General features: G+C 42.1%; 1 protein-coding gene across 3 annotated transcripts in view; it reads left to right on the top strand.

Moving 5' to 3' along the window:
• The first annotated feature begins 9654 nt into the window (after positions 1-9654).
• Positions 9655-19951, top strand: part of EEF2K (eukaryotic elongation factor 2 kinase) — a 61383-nt gene continuing 51086 nt past the window's right edge. For all 3 annotated transcript variants that reach the window (XM_018568158.1, XM_018568090.1, XM_018568018.1), the window contains exon 1: positions 9655-9983. In XM_018568158.1, the coding sequence (XP_018423660.1) occupies positions 9738-9983 (246 nt within the window). In that variant the 5' untranslated portion in view covers positions 9655-9737. The remainder of the gene's footprint in view (positions 9984-19951) is intronic.

Genomic DNA, 19951 nt, shown 5'->3' with positions numbered 1-19951 from the left:
GTTTTTTTTTTTAACTACCGCTGATTGAACCTTTCGATAATCGGGGCAGGATGGGGCCGTCATACGAAAATCGTACGACGGTTCGATCATCGGACGGAAACGTTTTGTCCAATAATCGTAAGATGTATGGGCACCTTTATTGTGTTTTATACCATTCCTCTTGTCATTTCTAACTGACACCACCTGTGAATCAAGACCAAGGTAAAGGTGGCCATACACTTTACAACCATCGCAACCAAGACCTTAGTCTTGCGATGGTTGTAAAGTGTATGGCCACCTTTACCTTGGTCTTGATTCACAGGTGGTGTCAGTTAGAAATGACAAGAGGAATGGTATAAAACACAATAAAGGTGCCCATACATCTTACGATTATTGGACAAAACGTTTCCGTCCGATGATCGAACCGTCGTACGATTTTCGTCTGGTTTTCTAGCATGCTCCTTAGACAAAAGACGTGCGACCGTACAGTAGAAATGGTTGCACGTCTTCGTTCACACTGCTCGATTCTCGTACGATCGCGGGATTTCCCGCAATTCTCGTACGAGAATGGAGCAGTGTATGGGCACCTTAAGCTCTTTATTGCTCCCAGTCTCTTGGCTTATCTCTCCAGCAATCCCTAGATAGCAGCTGGGAAAGGTCTCTGTAAAAATAAACATTACCTTTAGAAGTCGGATCTGCATTGCCTAATACAGAAACTCTGCCCAGATACAACTATATTATTATACATCCTTTCCTGGTTGGCTGGAATGTTTTTTTCTATTGGCTGTGATATGACAGAGGGAACACTAAAGAACAACCTCTATGGACAGTTAATGTTAGGTTGGATTTACCATTAAGCACAGTAGGTACATGCTTGTAGGTGGCAGAGATAGAGAGGTGGCGTTTTCCTGTACAGTTATGGGCCACACATTTTTCTTTCTATTAGTAAAAATAATAATCTGAGATTGGATTATTTACACATTGTCATAGTATTCGAAACTAGGTTACAACCAGCAAAACAAGGAAATCCTTTGTATAAAAGAGGAGATCGCGAACATATGGTGTTAATAGTATTAAAGCCTCACAGTTTTTATCATAATTACATTTGCATTGGTCAGTTGAGAATAGGACATACAATTTTAGAATTTCAAAAAGTCCAGAAACACTTACAACTGGTATTTATAATGCCGCCAGCTTCCAGCTTGCTCTGTGCCTCTAACATCTTACTCTTACATCTGGTCGGGGCGCACGTATTGTGCACGCGCATCGTCACCATTCAGTACTATCTCAGCAGTCACTCTAACCAATGGCAATGGAACAGGAGAGGAGTGGCTTTGAATGCAGGGCTTAGGAGCTGTTAGCCTATCAAAATGTAGTGAGGACAGGAGTACACACGTAACGGTGGCTCCAGGAGACCATACATGGGAACTGAATCACCTTTTTGACAACTTTGGAGAAGAGAGATGATATAATGACTGAATATAAAGAACTAGCAGGCTACAAATGAAAATCACATAACAAACAATAGAAGAACTGAGGTATGCTGCTATATAAGTGTTTTAATATGGAGGGTTTAGTCATACTTTAAGGCAGTGCTGGACAAATCCCAGGAGCCAGTTAGCCGTTGTTCCTTAAAAATTATTGCTGCGCCTAACTTTTGAGATTTTCTCCAGTTGTTAACGGATTTGACTCCTAAAATACAATCCTACTGGCTCCTGAATTCTATATTATTTTTGTCCGCCACTGTATTAAATACACCAAAATTACACAGTGGTAAAATTCCAGCCATGATGGGACAGCAAAAGGGCTGGCATGGGCCATGCTATACTGGTGATTTAGAAGGAGCAATTTGTCGCAACTACTCTTTCCTTAGCATTTGTGTATGAAATGAATTGCAGTCAATGAAAGGTTTGTGTATCAGAAAAGTGATTTGTAGCTCAGCCGCTGAGCGATAGACTTTTTTTTGCAGAATTTGACACTACAGAATCCCCACCTTCAGGAACTACAATTGTTATTCAATGTGCCTGCTGACTATCAAGGCACAAAGCAGTTTTTAGCGGCCTAGAGAAGTATTGCAGCCACATCAGCAACTCTGTAGAAAGCTACAAATTAGCAGGCAAATCAAGCAGGGAGATTTGTAGCTGCAACAGATCTCTGATACAAAGTTGCTAGTGTGAGATGTTAGTAAGGATTAAGGCCTGGTTCACACCTGGGCGTTTTACAGCGCGTTCCTACGCTCTGTAAAACGCGCAACATGTGAAAACCAATGATTGCCTAGGGGCAAGGTTCGCACCTGGGCGTTTTACAGCGCGTGGGAACGCGCTGCAAAACGCCCTAAGCCCAAAGAAGTACAGGCCTTTTTTGGGGCGTATTTGCCGTGCGTATCCATTGGGATACAGCCATGTAGCCCTCGGAAACACGCGTTTTTTTAACCGCGAATCGTGTTAAGAAAGCGCGACAAAAACGCTTATTGGATACGCCTAGGTGTGAACCCAGCCTAAAGACTAATGAAGAAGTTTCGCAGAAAGTACTATTTTAGTTTTATTTTATTAGCCAGGGTACCAAATGCACTTGGTCCCATCCAAATCTGTCCTGCAAAGACGTCTTAGTACTGTAAGTATTAAAGTATACTTTTTTAAAAATCAAAATTTCTGTGCAGTCAAGTAAAAAACACTACTGTTGTGTTGGGGGAGTGCTCATTGGGTGACACGGTCCAGCTACTATGGTAGGACAGGACAGATCTGTCACGATGTTAGCGTTTTTTTCCAGGCAGAACTTGGCCTATTCCTTCCATACTTGAAAAGGGTTTGGTTATACACTTAAAGCAGGGCTGGACAAATCACAGGAGTCAGGTAGCCAATGCTCCTTAAAAAGTTTTCAACTGGCACCCAAAACTGGGTATACACCGTTATATTTTATTTGTTCAACCTGCAGGCTGAACGAAGACAATACAACAGATTCTTCCATCAATCCTTACGAGCGTGTTTCCGTTGTACTTTATGCAAATTAAGCTTAAATTCGATTGGCTGCAAGTTGCGTTTAGCCAAGAATTTTCTATCTAATCAGCTAATAGAGGGATGCCAGGCAGAAGGGTGCCGACAACGGCACCCACTATGCAAATTTTGGATGGTTTATTTAGGGTTTATAACCTGCTCAACTTGAGGGTTTTCCCTAGTTGTCAATAGGGCTTGCTCCTAAAAAACAAAATCCTACTGGCTCCCATATTGGATAGATTGGCTCCTGAATGTAAAGCTGTCTAGGTTATACTGAAAACTGATATTTTAAATCAACCACTGGCATTTCCATTTTTTGCTTTGATTTTTCTCCATGGAAAGCTGAATATTTTCTGTTGGCACTGATGAGTTGTTCCTACAAAGTAAGATATTTTTGCTTGTGATACCACTGATATTGGCACATCTGAATTTTTAGTGATCAGGTTTGAATGTGATCTCTGATGCTTCTGTTTCTCATTGTCGTACTGGACCTGGTAGAAGAAGTAAACTAGACCCTTCATGGAACAGGGTTGTGTAGATGGGTGTCTCTCTTAGGGGAGATCGCTGTAGTATGTGGCAGTAGAGAAGGCAAGGGCACAGTCTCTAAATGCTTTTCAAAGGAGCTACAGCTAATTTCATTTATACAGGTTTGTAATACAAAACAACATGAAATTACTTGCCTGGCCTCACCTTTGTTGATGCAGATATTTCCCCAGCCATATTATGGCTGTATTTACCACGATAGCACTCGTAAACCTCAAAGTTTCAAACTGCCATTTTTGTTGTGATGCATCCCCATGTCTATCAATGGAATCATTCACCATGATTCATTATTTACAGAAGGTTGCTTTTGAAGTGCACATTTTAATTAGTAATATGACTAGAAAGGGCAGTAAATCCCCTGTGTTTTATTATGATTATTCTCTATTTAAATGGAAAGTTGTTCCTGTTTGCAAAGTATGGCTAGGAAATAGTATACACGTTCCTTGTAAATATGGAAAGTGAACGATCATTTGGAAACTAAGGGTGCACACCGGATGTTAATGATTGATTTAGTAATACACAGTTTATTCCCATTGGCAGAGAGCAAAATAAAACCAGTGTAGCTTGCTTCACATGGGAAACGGTGATGAAAAGCAATCATCCTTAGCGATTCCATAAAAAAAAGACTAGCCATAAAGTTATTGGAGTACATATGTTAAAAATAAAATGTTGCCAACCGCGGCATGCAACAGCATGCGAACGTGCCGTTCTGGGGCGTGCAATCCCAGGCCGCCAAGCTGTGAACCAGGCATGAGACCGGTCGTTCCAACATTTCTCCCACTCCTTTGCAGGAGGCTAAGGTCCAGTAAATCATCCTGTCTATACACTGTGTGTAGATGTGAGAATGCTGAGGAAGATTCCAATTCTGCAGGGAGGAGGAGTCAGGCTGGAGGGGGCGATGTGACAGCTGACCGACTCGGATTATACCCGAAGTATATCTTTGTTATTTTAGCACCTAGATAAAAATGAGCACCACTGCAAGGGTTAATTAAAAAAATTCCAGAAGCTCTTCTTTAACATTGCCATACTGGAGCTGAATAGTGCTTTAAAAGCTTTAACAAATCTTGCCAAAAGCTCTGCAAATACTTGGTAATTGCTTGCTCTACAGATTGCTCCTATACATGCCGAAGCCCATGTGAACAAAGGGGAAAATAGTAGTTCCAAAACAATTGGACAGATTAATGAAAGTAACATTTATAGACCTATTGACCAGCTGACTTTTATCTGCAAACTCAGAATTCAGCTCACATATTTTAAAATCATTATTCATGTATTTGTTTTTATTATCCACTGTTGAAGTAAACCAATGTCCTGGCATATTGCTTTCTGGTAAAGCAAGATAAGCGAACACGTAGACTTCACAGTAGACACTATAAGTACCTGCCTGGCCCCCTTTCACAGTGCTCCCCTAATGCCCCAGTTTGCTGCTGATGACCCCAAAAAATCCTATACAAATACAGACTTTTTGAAAGTTGACATATGTATACGGCTAGTTAGTGATCCCCCACCTTCTTCCATATAAGTGTTCATGACTGGCAATAGGTTACTCGCTGAGCACTGAAATGTGGTAAGGGAAATATATTTTGTACCACATTATGATGATAATGAGGTTTGATGAACTCCAAATAGTGAAAAGTGGAAAGGCGGGGGAGGTGGTGTGCTATCAATGCTATCTTCATTTTTCCCAAAATGTAAATGTTGTCAACAAGATAGTCAGAATAAAATCCCTTAGGCGTGCTTAGCATTCATGGAAGTCGACACCTTTGACTAAAAGCAGACAAAGTAGAAGGAATGCAGAGATATCATACACCTTAGTTAGCCAGGGTCCTAAAAGGAAAATAAATGGCCAAGTTGTAAATGGTCTGGTGTGTAGTTTTAGGAAAATACATCTGTGTGGCTGGTGTGTTGACCTATACTGCCCGAAAGTGGAATGCCACAGAGATTATTTTAATAATTCCTGCTGTAATGTAGTTACCTTCCTAAAAAGTTATTACAGTTATCTAGAGAAAAATATCACTTGGACACTGCACTGGCCAATCCACTAACCGGATCCATACCAGCCCCCCCAACAAAAATAAAAATAAAAAATAACATTGAAAAAAATAGTGTGTGTGTATGTTCTACAAATAAACAATATTAAAAATCATTGCCCTTAATGCTCTAACTAAGAATAAGAAGAAGCTACCAGTTAGGTCTGATACATTCCTGCCTGGGTTTGGCAGTGAGTGATACAGTCTTAATAATCGGCTAACTAATCGATTTTGAAAATAATCGTTAGCTGCAGCTCTAGATATTTTTTAAAGGTCACTATCCAAACATCAAATCCTGTAAATGGTGCATATTTATGTATGTGGTGGCTACTGTGTGCGCGCAGAGTTAACTGCTGAGTTTACCTTGTCCAGGTCTCTCTGTCTGCTGGGACTAAGGCTGGCCATACACCACTCTATTTTTTTCATTCAACTCGCAGGCTGAAAAAAATAATAATACAGGTTCTTCCAGCAACACTACAAATGTGTCGATTGAGGAATCCCACTGCTTGCATTGTATTCTGCCAGGGCCGCTGTCAGAATACCCAACCAGAGCCAGCAGCTCATTGGCTGCCGGCTCTGGTTGTACAAAGATTTTCCAGCCGGCTCCTTCGATCAGCTGATTTAGGGATGCTGGCCTAAAGGGTCCCGACAGCGGCACGCGCTGTGCGAATTTTGTCCGGTTCATTAAGAACCGGACAAAATCCGCACAGTGCATGGGCAACCTTAAATTGTTCCCAAAGCCGGGAAATCACTGCTCAAGATGAGGCTGAGATTATGTATGTTACAAGCATAACTTGAGGTAAAGGTTTTTTTTTCCTGGACTGCAGTAGCTGATTGGAGCATAGGGCACTTTGAAGGTAAGAGCTATATTTCAAACAGTACAAAGTACAGGGATGCTCAATCTGAAGGTAAAAAGAAACAAACTCTAGTGTTCCCTGCCCTGTCAGATTCCATTGTTTCTAAATGTTTAAGGAGTTTTGAAATTTACGTTTGAACACATTTTATATACATCCATGCACACTTACCCTAAAGCTACCCTGCAAGGCCAAGACACTCCATGAACAGGAAGGTCCGCTCAGCTAAATGTTCCTGTTGAATTTAGTTGAGAAGAAAGGTAGGAGATGAGCACCATTATCTGTAGCAGTAATAACTGGAACAGATTAGAAAATGATTTCCTTAGGTGGTGGCCAGCTGCTGGATTTGATGGCCTCCCATACACACTAGACCAGCCACATATTTTGTCTATAAATAACTCCAAAACAGAGATAGAGTTTAAGAAGGAAAATTGTATCTCCCTACAAATCTGTGATGCCCCATTAAATAAACACCCCTCAGATAGTTTTCAGGAAAGAAATTAAAACTTCAGCATTGGAGCGAGGTCTCTTAACTGTTAGAGATGTGGAAATGTGAAACAGTCTTTCCCAAAAATGGAACACTTTAGACACCTTTAAAAAAGGACGTGTCAGGTCTCCATTTTGGGATTTTAAATGCATGAATCCAGTGTGTTTCTTAAGAAAGTGAAGATCTATGGAAACTGCTTGAAGCACAACAATTTAGTTTCTTTGACTTATACTTAACTTCATACAGTGGGCTGCTCAGAAGAGCCTGAAGCCACGGTTTTCCAGATGGCAGTCTTATGGTTTCATAGTATTTGAGGTTGAATAAAGACATTAGTCCATCAAGTCCAACCTATTAGGATCTCATTCTAGGAGTACCTGTACCCCTGTATATTACCTGTACCCCTGTATATTACTGTTGTTCTCGCAGTATAGTAAAAGTTTTGCCTAGATAGGACAAACCAAGGACATTAAAGAATGTACACCACAAATTCAATACTGCATGTGTCCAATGGCAAATAATTCCACATGTCATAGCTTGAGGAAGGGGATCCTGTGTGACCCCGAAACGGTCGTCGCAATTTTGTGATATGTCGTTTTTCTTCAATAAATAAAGACTTCTTGCTTTACACTTATACTGGAGTGCCGGTGTCCCTGCTTTCTACAATGGCAAATAGAGATACATTTCCATGAGGATGTGAGGGTAAAAGAATTCATATACTGTCAGTAGAAGCTTGCATGTGGTGAAACTCCAGCATCTGCAATAACCCAGCCTACACTGGGGTAACCAGGAGGCATCTGGCTGGGGAGGAGAAAGGTCAGTGCGCACTAAAAGATTAGAAAGGGAAGAGAAGAATACAGGAAGTAAAATGGCATTTTTTTTCTCCCTTGATTTTATTCAGAAATGCAGATTTTAGTTTGTCACAGGTCGGCTAGAACTGTGAGGTGAGTGAAAAGCACTCATAGTTTTCCTTTAATAATAAAAACGGATAAGCCATAGATTCGTTCGTAAGAGATAATTAATGTTTGTGTAGTTGTGTTCAAAAATTGTAATTGCATAATTGCATTGTAACTTCATCAGGCATAATATGCCCGAAACATTGCTGCTTGTTTGACAATAATGTTTACATAACAATAAAGGCATTTTGGACTAAGATGCTTGGTGTGCTGGTTACATACTCTATGTCTTGGATTACAGCGGTTCCATCCTCAGTCATTTCAGCACCCAATCTCACAAGGGGCTTACCAGTCAGGAGTTCAGCAGGACACTCCTAACATTTATAACAACTGAGAAGCACAGGATGATGCTTCTATAATTAGCAATATGCTGGCCACGCATGTGTCATCACTGCCAAATTGCCCCCTCAGTCCTCACACATGCACGGTAGTGGGAGAAGTGAAGAAAGCAATATGGTGGGAATATACTACACATGCACAGTAGCATACAATCTCTGAACTTGCTACCATGCTTGTGCTGAATACTATTGCCGTATTGTGATGCAAGAAATTTGGTGCAAAGATCCTTTGCATGTACGGTAGTGACCAGTCTGTACTGCCGCTATCATGCATGCACAGGATCTTGTCACCATATTTCTGACATCACAATATGGTGGCGGTATACTGCCCACACACAGTCGTGTACTATGTCATGTCTACTACCACCAGTTTGTGATGGCGGTTGTAGACTTAAATATGTCAGCAAGATTCTGTGCATGCTCAGTAGTGACCGGTTGGTGCCCCCACTTGTGCTGCAGGCCTGGAAGTCAGGGCCAAGAGTTGGAAATATAGCAGCTATGTTCTACCTGCACCATCTCTCACCACTGTGCCAGCCTCCCCCAATTTCTTCCACCATGGCGTCTGATCCCTATTTCTTACCCCTAGGCTCTAAAACCCTCTTTCTCCATAAATACTCTGTATCTCTTTGTTGTTACATTCCCCATCCCAAACACCCCCTTCTTCAACACCATGTCTGCGAACCACTTAAATGTCTCTGTCTGTGCCACCCCTTTAAGCACCCCCCACCATTACCACACCATCTCCTCTCAGCACTGCGCCTGACCCCTAGGGCTGTGCCCCTCCCTCCAATGTCACCACAGCGCCTGATCCCTATTGCTCTTTCAATCTCACCACCTAATCAACCAACACCCAAATCCCCTGCTCTCTCTGCTGCAGTTTATACAATCCCAACACCTTCTGCTCCCACCACCCCACTTGCCAACATCCTAATGTCCTCATACCCAACTCTGCCTGCTGGATCTTCTTGTTTAAACACTAACAGATTGACCTACATTTCTTGTAATGGACGAGTCGCTTTATTAGTACCTATCATTATGATGTCTACCTCCTGTAACACACCGTGCTGGTAGGTAGTACAGCCTAAACAGAACAAAGCAAATAAGTTGCAGTTATATCGGTTGAACTGAGCTCTTTTTGTGCTTCTGCAACTGTGGCCATACACTGAAGATTATAGTGGTTACCATAAAAGTAGTTTAACTTTTTTCTTTGACATTTAAGTAATTGTTTTATGTTGTATTTTAGATATGCTTTGTAGAATTCTTTAATAGTATGATTCTAGGGACCATTTGCGCTAAACCATATCACCCAATCAGAGAGCAGCATGCATCAGTTTAACTGCATTAAACTGCTAAAATCTGGTTTTTAGTTGGTTGCCATGGATTCTAGCACTTCATTCCTCTTTTTATTATGTGTTCATGTGACATGCCTCTTGCCTGTATTAATGAATATTAATCATTGTTTGTATGTATTGTCTTGCAGGCCTCTTCCTGAATGCAAATCTACAAGAGCACTCTGGCTAGATCAGTCACACAACGAATATTCCCTACATCCCAGACACAATGGCAGACGAAGATCTCATCTTTAGGATGGAGGGGCTGGATAATGGCCACATTTTAAAAGATCGCTGCTCTGATTACAAGGGAGAAAGTGATGAGGAGGACAATTACTTCATCTGCCCCATCACTGATGACTATTCATCATCACCCCACGAGGGAAAGAAGAAAAAGTCCCGCTTCTTTGGCAGTCTGACAAAGGAAAATGAGTATGGAACCAGTTCATCACCCAGGAACTCCTTCAGTATCAGGGTATGTAGGAACAGTCTAGTTCCCAGACTTCTTTCTCTATAAATCCTGTTGGGTCTCACAGCATTTTTTCAGTGCTGTATATACAGTATGTATACAGGGAGTTATGCACTGCACTGAGTGCAGAGGATCTGAGTTCTGTGAAGTGTTTAAGTCCTGGTATGCTTGTAAACAGCGGGATTTGCATACATACCTGTACAGCGGCGTCTTAAGCCAGGCTGTCATTGATCTCTTATGCAACTGCACAGTGCACCTATCACTCCCAGGAAGAAAAATATGCCGGAATGTGCACTGTACACGCCGCTTGCAGCCATGTGCAAGAGCCCTTACATATTCGTACATCGGGTTTATGTTCAAAAAGGAACATAAATAGTCCTTTTTTTGGTCACAGAAGTACATTTACTAATGTACTTCTGTGACCCAAACTCAGCATATAGCAGGCTACCGCCCGCCATTTGATGGCATTGCAGAGCTGCACTGCAGCCGTGAAAGATCCTGACAATATTGCCGGGATCCAACCCATTGCCTGATTGACACCTGGCTCTGCCTCTCTAGAGCCAGAGCCAGCTGTCTGCCTCCTCCCCTGTATGTCCCTCCAATGAGTGCTGGAGGAACAGAGAGGGGAGGGGGGAATCCCTGCGGGGAGTGATGACTGAGAGTCAGTGCTCTGCGCAGGGAGCAGACTGTGAGCTGAGCGATCAGCGGTTTGAGATCACTCAGCTCTCAAACTATAGAGCCAGCATGTGACAGCTGCAGTGGCACATCCTATCTCTAAGTATTGGAAGACTCTCTCTATACTTCTATTTTTACGCAACACAACAAAATGCTGGACTCTTGAGAACTTATACAAACAACCAAAGAGCAATAGGTCTTTTTTATAGTATAAAGACACAACACAGAGACACAGACACAGTGAAAAACAGAAAAAAATGTATTTGAAAACAAGATTGCAGAACGATATTTACAAATTAGTACTGCCAAATATTTTACAGCCACTCTAATAAAAAAAGCCCATTATTAACTAGACCACAATAAGACAGAGCATGTTCTACAATGGTACAACATTAGATTGCCACTTGCCCCTTACACATAGGCCACACTTTTTTTTATTCTTCCCGTTGTTGATGTTTGTGCAGCAGAGATAAGCAAGGAATGCAAAATGAACATGCATTCAACCATAATCCCATCCAGATTTTTTCCTGGAGTGTGCAGTGTTTTAAAAGTCCAAAAATCGCCAAACGTACACACAGCTTATTTTACTCCCTCCTGCGGCTGCTGCTGTCCTAACTTATCTGTAGTGCCTGTTCTACCCATGTGAACAATTAGTTCAGAGAAGCTGCAGATATTTTGTGTATACCAGTGCATAAATCCAGTCTTGCATAACAAAACTTAATCCTTACACAAGTGGGGAATCAGAGCCAGTTGTACAGGCTTGCTGCAAGTCAGGTAGAGCCCACCTCATTTCCTGGAGGACATCCGCCATCATCTAGCTGTTTCCTCCCCAGTTTGACTGTTCCTGGCCCGCCCTTTTCTTTCATTAAATTTTTGTTCTTCCAATTATAAAGGGCGTTACCCAGGACTTCTGTTTTTAGGAAGCTATGTGCAACACCCTTCCAGCCCCTCCCACCAGCCATGATCTGCCTGCATTTCATACAGAGGCAGAGAGACCCAGTGATGACATCATAGGGTCTCTCAAAAAAATAATAAGAACGGAAAGGCTTACTTTGAAAATTTCATTAGCATACTGATTGGGGAAGAGTTGGAGAATGGTGCCAGGGAAGGAGAATAAACTTCATCTTTTAGTGTTCGTTCACACCATAGGACAGTGCGTTCCGGTCAGAATCGGACCAGAATGCACTGCCCGCATTGTGGCCGGCTCACTTTTTTGCCAGGCAGGAGGGGGCGTGGCGTGCCATTGAAGTGAATGGCACCTTAGCCACCCCTTCCGGCCACAATGCAATTGCCCGCATGGAATTGCAAGGCACATTGTGCTTGCGGTCCGGTGCGGTCAAAATGCTGCAAGCACTATTTTGACCACACGGGATCGCACATTGTCCCTGTGGTCCGGTGCGGTCAAAATAGTGCTTGCAGCAGGGACAATGTGCGGGCGATCGCATTGCAGCCGGAAGGGGTAGCTACGGCGCCATTCACTTCAATGGCCCACCACACCCCTCCTGCCCGGCAAAAAAGTGAGCCGGCAGCAATGCAGTGCGTTCCGTCCGGAACGTGGCCGGAATGCACTGCATATGGTGTGAACAGGCCCTAAAGGAATGTATATGGAATGCTCTGCTTAAAGTAATACTAAGGCTGGGTTCACACCTGGGCGATTTGCGGTAAAAAAAACTGCTCAACAAACGTGCGTTTCCAAAGGCTTTCCGGCTGTATCCTAATGGATTCACGCGGCAAATACGCCCCAAAGAAGCTCCTGTACTTCTTTGGGCGTAGGCCTTTTTTAAGCGCGTTCCTACGCGCTGTAAAACGCCCAGGTGGGAACCATGCCCATAGGCAATTTTTGGTTTTCACATGTTGTGTTGTCCCAGGTGTGAACCAGGCCTAAAGGCACAGGGAAGAATTTATCAGAACTGGGGCAGCTGTGCATGGCAACCAATCAACTTCTCTCTTCAGTTAAGTTAAGAACAGAGACACTGATTGGTTGTTATTAGGGATGTCCCGATACCGATGCTAGCATCGGAATCGGGCCCGATACAGGGCATTTTGACAAGTACTTGTACTTGTCAAAATGCCCCTAAGCCTAGCGCCGAAGCTTGCGCTATGTCTTTTTTTTTCTTCTTACTAATTTCTAATTATGGTAATTGGTATCGGCAAGTACATGAGGGAATGTACTTGTACTTGGGCCTGAAAAAGTGGCATCGGGACATCCCTAGTTGTTATGATTGCTTGTCATGCACAGCTGCTCCAGTTTTGTTAAATTCCCCTCACAGTGTTCTTACCTTAATGCATTCTCTGCATTAAGATAAAAATGTTCCAGGACCTTTGCATGCCCCCCAACCTCCAAACAATTACCTTTCATCCGTATTCACTGCTTGCCTGAAGTTCCAGGTTATGGAGGAGGGATCCTGAGGGCAGTGATGACAGGGCAGTGAGAGGCTGCTACAGCTGCCTGTCATAATACTGTGAGGAGGGAGAAGGCGGGTACATGGGCAATGCTTTGCCGAGCGAGTTAATGGATGCACACAGCTCAGTTCAATTGACGGTCGGGAGCACGCGTCCATGTGTGTCTCCTTTACAACCTTCTAGGCATAGGAGACACCTTTAAACTTGAGGGGGTGGTCGTGGTCTGAGAGCTGAAAAAAAAAAATTAAATGGGGCAGTTAAAAAGCTTTAGTAACTCCTAATCTCCCATGGTGAATAAAAAAGCAAGGATTTAATATCACTTTAAATGTATTAATCACATCAAGTTATCAACGTACATTTTTTACAATGGTTTGTATTGCTTTTAATGCTGCCTGATTACGTAAGCTTGTTGGCGTAAATATTGTTCTGCATTTCAAAACAAGTGTTGCTTCTAGAGTGACCACGATTTAAAGGATAAATGGTATTTTGAGTTTTTCCTGTGTCATTCTACACCGGTTTTGTTGCTTGACTGCATGAAGTACTAACTGCTTAGCGCATGCTGTCTGGTCATGTGATCTCCTGCAATACAAAGACAATATTGTCTGTTAAAATGAAACTCTGCCCTTCCGTGTTATCAGATAATAAATATCCATGCAAACAAACCGCACAATCAAGAGGAAATCACTTTCATTCTTGTTTAAAGAAGAATGAAGAAGAATGGATGCCAAGGCTCAGTTGTACATGTGGCTCTTCTCACAACAGACTCCATCAGTGCAGATCCCAGTAACGCAAACCAGATGGTTTCTATATATTGCTTTTGGATGTGATATTGAACTTTAAACTGCTTAGAGAGCACGTAGGCTTTTAACTTTGCATTTGTTAGCTCAGTATGTCAGCATTGCAAAAATAAACTTTTAACTATGATCGGATCTGTATCATAGAAAAAAATACATACAGTATATTTTTAGTGTACTGTTTGATTAATATTTATTAACTTAAATGCAGGATTGGACATAGAATACGGAAAACCACTGTGCAAATACAGTGGGCTGCCCTTTATTATGTATTATGGATGCATTTAAAGCTGAACTCCGGGTACAAAATATTTAAATATAATTCTTAATTACCACTAAGGATATAAATCCACTTTGTGTGCAACAGAAACCTTTGGAAACCCAATAATGACCTTTTAGAGGTAGTGATGACATCATTACTATGCTGTACAACAGGCTCCACCCACTACAGGCTGCCAGCAGGAAACTACAAAAGGAGGCGTATACAAGACCGGCTATCCTGCACAAGGAGAGGGAGCGGCAGTGACTGGAGTTTATTACAGGAAGCTCCTGTACAGAGGCAAAGTTTTGCTGGATTACAGCACAGATATGGAAGAAATACACAAAGCACACCTAGATTTAAATAGGAATATACATGGCTCTTTCATTTAAACAGTATTTATTTATCCTGGAGTTCAGCTTGAATTAATATTCGACCAGGTACCCTCTCACCCACTGCTGCTCTTAATATGTATATTATGTATTATATATGTATTTAATGTATGTATGCAGGTTCCCTCTTACACTGGGTTATGCCTATTATGCATGAATTTATCCCATGTATATGATACATCCCCTCTTGCCATATCCCCTTTCTCTCTCCATATGCTTTGCAGTAAATGAAGGTTAACTACTATGCAGGTTTCCAGTATTTTCAGTGGGGATGCACTGATATTTTTCAGATACCAGTGCCGATACTTGGCATTTTCATGAGAACTACCTGGGTTGCAGCGGTTGCAGCTGGGACCTGGCTCTGGTGCTCCACCTCTGTCCCGAAATCATTAGTCTGTATTGTTTTAGAAAAACTGTCACATGACAATAAACAAAAATGTATCAGTACTTGTAAGTACTTGGGCAAGTATCAGTACTTGTACTTGCAAAACTGGTATCGGTGCATCCCTTTATTTATATTTATAAAAACAAAATCATACATTAAAACAGAGATGTACAAATCCCAGGAGCTCCTTACAAATGACAGCTGCCTCCTAACTTTTGAATTTTTCTCTAGTCTGGTCTTGGAGCTGGAAAAGTATCTGTACTTTACTTGTACCGAGTACAGTACTTGGTATCGGTGCATCCCTAATTTTCAGTGATAACAAACAATAGCTTCATTACATAATTAGTTGCTATTAGTTAGAGGCCTCACCAAGGTGTTTAGAATAATGCAATCGAGAGAGTGGTAGCATTTCAGCTGTGAAGTATTGTGATCATGTTTTGACAGTTTATTGATTGAGCACCAGGAAATTCTTCTGGCAATCATCTTGTGCTCCTGCTATTATTCATTCTCTGCAAATACAAAACCTTTTGTGCATTTTTTCTAATATCTGTATAGGATTAATGGTGGAGGTGATTTATGTCCCAATGTGTGCATGTGTACTCGTATGCGTTCATGTAGATCACAGCAGCTAGTCTGGTTACAGAAGGGTTACCGATGCATAATAAAAAGCCATCAGGTTGTTGGAGAGGGATTAACTTCTACATACATCAAGCTGAAACCAGTTTCTCAGCATCCTGCTGTCTTCTACACAGGTTAAAGTTCACTGGTTGGACCCTGTGGACACTCCTACATATCCTTTCTTGACTGTCTGAATCATGACATATGCATTGTATATCTGAACACCCATCCTGTTGTTTGGACTCTGTTCACACAGTGACATCACTGAAAATGTCTGCAATACAAATGCTTTGATCCTGACCTCACTGATGTACTGCAGCCAAGTTTAACATTGACTTTTGACTGGACAAGCAAGCAAAGTCATGAGATGATCTTTATTTTTAGAGGCAAACTGGGTTGCATGCTCAACAGTGGCTATTGAAAGAGGCCTGCACAGAAACATTTGGCTGCCTGACTCTGATTGGTTGTTTCTGGCTTTAACTCCTTCATGACCATAGGTAATTTAGTCTAGATGCCTAGACCAAGTTTAACACTTTTCAGTAGCATTGGTTCAAACAGCAATGAGTGTATGGCTAATTTGCTATAATTGTAGATGGTTTTAAAGATATCAAAGGCATTCATTTAGTGTGCTGGTGTAATAGATCCCCTGCTCATGTTTTTATTATAAGCTAACAAATGGACTTAGATATGAAAAGAAAATGAATTTATAACTATAAGGCCTTGTTCACACCAAGCGTGTTCCAGGAGCAGAACAGTTACAGACTGGAACAAAACTGTGTCCAATGTATTCCAATGGTATTCTGGGCTCTAGTTCACACAGCAGCGTTCAGTTCCAGAGCATGTAAAAAAACTGCAGCAAGCCCTATTTTACCTGCTCTGGAACGCACGCATGCAAAAGCATCAAAAATGCATGCAAATAACCTGGAACGCACTGAAAGCCCATTTTAAACTTAAAGAATGGCCCAGAACGCATAAAATAACCCTAACCCTAAACCGCGGCACAACACACTGCACTGCATGTGCAGAAACTCATGCAGATCTGGCCTGCATTTGGTGTGAACAAGCCCCTATGCTTTCTAACACTGTAGCCATTTTCTGTACATATTGAGTGCACAGAGAGAGAGTGACTGCAGGCTGGATAATTTTATTTGTGAACAAACGTCCAATGATCAACATGATTGGTTGTCATTATGATCACATGACCAGAAACCACACTGATTATTTTCTGATCATTAGTTTAAGATCTGTGGCTGTCAGTAACAGCGTGGTTGCAGAACTGGAAGTGTGCAGAGCTGCACACACCTAGATTAGAGCTGCAGTGTAGAGTAAAGGTCCCCACACACCTTACGATAATCGTGGGAAATCCCGCGATCGTACGAATATCGTAAGGTGTGTGGAAGCCGTGCGACCTCTACTACTGTAAGGTCGCACGACTTTTAACTTACGAACATGTTCGAAAACCCGCCGAGCATGGTACGATGTTCGGCGGGTTTGTGGCATGTTCGTACGATAAAAGCCGTATGGGCAGGTGTGCGCAAGCGCACACTGCCTGTTCGGCATTGCGGTCATCGGAAGCCTGCCCCTCAGGGGGCGTGGCTTGCGATCATCGCAAATACGATCTGCCTATGCAAGATAGGCAGATCGTACGTTTTTTTAAGTACCTTACAACCATCGCAAGACAAAAGTCTTGCGATGGTTGTAAGGTGTGTGCCCAGCCTTACATGCTCATGGCACTAGGAACAGTGCTTGAGAACATTAAAGGATAAGAGCATGTTAAAACAAAGTGCACTTATCCTTTTGGCCCCTTTAAATAATCTTCATATCTCGTTTTTCCAAGTTATACAATAAAGGAACATTAGGATTAGATGGAGGAAATCAAACAGACAGAGATAATAGGATCTGGAAAAAATATACAGCGATTCGGCCGTACGGGCAAGCAATCACTAACAGAACGCATACCGTCAATGATCCCTTTTGGCCCCTTTAAACTTACTGTAATTGATCCTAACCTCCTCCTGCATTGTTGCATACTTACCGAGTTCGAACTTGTGAAGAACGTCTCCCATTCCTGGACTGGCATGCACAGTACATCTTCATTGACTTCTATGGAGCCATTTCCTGACCAGGAGACTGAGGTAGATAAGCCCCATAGAAGTCAAAAAAGGGTATACTGCAGAGGTGAGGCTGGGTGTTCTTCACAGGATGTAAACAGCTGAGGCAGAGCATGTCGGAACTCGTTAAGTATGTATCTGTGCAGGGGCAGGGTGTGATCGATTAGGTTATTTTAAAGGGTCCAAAAGGATAATTGCACTTTGTTTTGCGCTTGCCAGAGATAATGTTGCCAAATCCACTTTAAAAGCATTTGATTTGGTTGCTACAAGCAACCAAATGATTTGATTTGGTTGCTACAAGCAACATAAACTTTCTGCACTTCACATCAGCCCCAATGATGATAGAAACAACCGACAGGAATGGTACTTACAGTTTTATTATTGATTATGCCAAACTTATCAAAATTAGATAGTGGTGTCATTCATCATATATTGATATATTGCACCTTGTAGTCTTCCTGCATGTTGCAAGGGAATTTTTAATCAGTTGCTATGAGCAACAAAATGTTTTTTCTTCAGATTCTTGGCTGTGATGACCCTTGTGCTCCATTCTTTCCTCTTGCAGCCAAGCAGTGAAAGCTGGTAGATTAGACTGTATGTGATTATACGCAATGCACTCTGGTGGATTTTTGGGATTAGTTCCTCACACTAAAATTGTAGTTAACCACCTATTGACCCTATCCTTACCTTCTCTGATACCACAAAGGACATACTACTATCTGCTTGAACCCTCTGAAGTTCCCATAACAAGTCTTAATTAAGACTTTTTAATTTTTCAGGGCACCAAGCCAACCTTCCTCCCACCAAGATTTGTTTTCACCCTCAGCTAACTATACATACCAGAAAAAGCTAACAAATACCCGCAGTTACAAATTGATAGAATCCATAATTTTTTCCCAGTCAAGGCATTTTTCATTTTCTCTAGAACCAAACAGAGCTGCAATGATTTATTTCAAATCTCTGTTAAAAGTGATATAATACTACTATTGGATTGAACAAATCCATATAGCACAAGTTTTATAATATTTAATGCAGTCATTCCAAATGACATCTCCATCCCAAAAAAAGGGTGAGGGTGGTCGAGACAAATTGGGAAATGCAAAGAGATGTCAGCACTCCAAGCCTTTGTAAAAGTTCCCCATCTCTGGAAATCTGGGTGCCAACCAAAGAGATCACAACCGTACACTATGAACTCAGTAGGAAAGCAGTAAGGGACACACCGATGATGTCAGATCACATACAACTATTAAACCCAGACATAGCACACTGCAGCCCCGCCTAGGAGCGTCCCTCTTTAACCTTTCACCCAATCATAGAGATCTGTGATCAAGCCAGTATTGGGTAAAATATTAGAGAGAGGCAGTCTTGGGCGGCACTGCAATGTGCTATCTCCGGGTTTAGTAACGATGGATGTGATCTGTTGCCATCAGTGTGCAACTTCCTGTTTTCCTTTTGGATGGAAAGTTACAAAGCTAGCTAAATGCTAGTATTTCTTAAAGACTAGAAGGGGAGCTCTAATCATTCTGCAGGCATCAAATGAACCAGAAATGTTATCCAACAAGGCACATAATTATGAGAACAAAATACACAAAGCTGAGGCAGCTCAACAGTTTCATGCTTCACTGAGTACTTGGCAGGGAAAGCTGTGCTGCAAGTTATACTGTTGGAACACATATGCTTCTGACAGTAATGTACAATTTTGTAACACTATGCTGAAATAATTAATAGAAAATTATAAAGAAATGTAACAACAGTACAAGCAATTAGCTGTTTAAAGGTTTGTCAGGTTTGTCAGAACTGTCTGTCCTAAGACACCTGAGCATGAGAGATTTAGGCAATGTTTATTTTTTTTGTGCGCGTTTTTGCATGTTTTATGATGTGTTTTCAGGCTTCAGCATATTTGTTTTAGCCAATGGAAAGCTAGTTACTAGGAGGGTTAGGCGTGAAATCTTATGAAAACACATGTTGCATAAAAAGAAAAGCTTATGTACTTTTTTGAGCGACAGACATGTGCAAGCGGCATCTGTTCAGGTCACATGTGGGGGGGAGGGAAATGTTTGCAGTGTGCCTGCCGGCCCTTTCCAGCCAAAGCTTCCCAGGTTGCTAAAAGCTGGATGGGGAAATGTGTAAGGACCATACACATCTCTCTGCCCAGCTTTTAGCACCCTGGGGGCTCTGGCCAGCGTTATGCCCAGCTTCTGGAAACCAGTGCTGTAACTGGTTGCCAGGAGCTGGGCGGGATGTCAGCCAGAGCCTCCCAGGTTGCTAAGGGCCTGTAGAGGGTGACGTCACCAGCACCACTCTTCCCTCCACTCCAGCCCACCTGCAGCAAACACC

This window comes from Nanorana parkeri, unplaced genomic scaffold (genome assembly GCF_000935625.1).
Source record: "Nanorana parkeri isolate BGI_ZX_2015 unplaced genomic scaffold, ASM93562v1 scaffold3, whole genome shotgun sequence".
In the NCBI taxonomy this organism is placed as follows: Eukaryota; Metazoa; Chordata; class Amphibia; order Anura; family Dicroglossidae; genus Nanorana; species Nanorana parkeri.
Note: the sequence above shows the minus strand (reverse complement) of the source record. Positions and strands in the feature narration are given on the sequence as shown.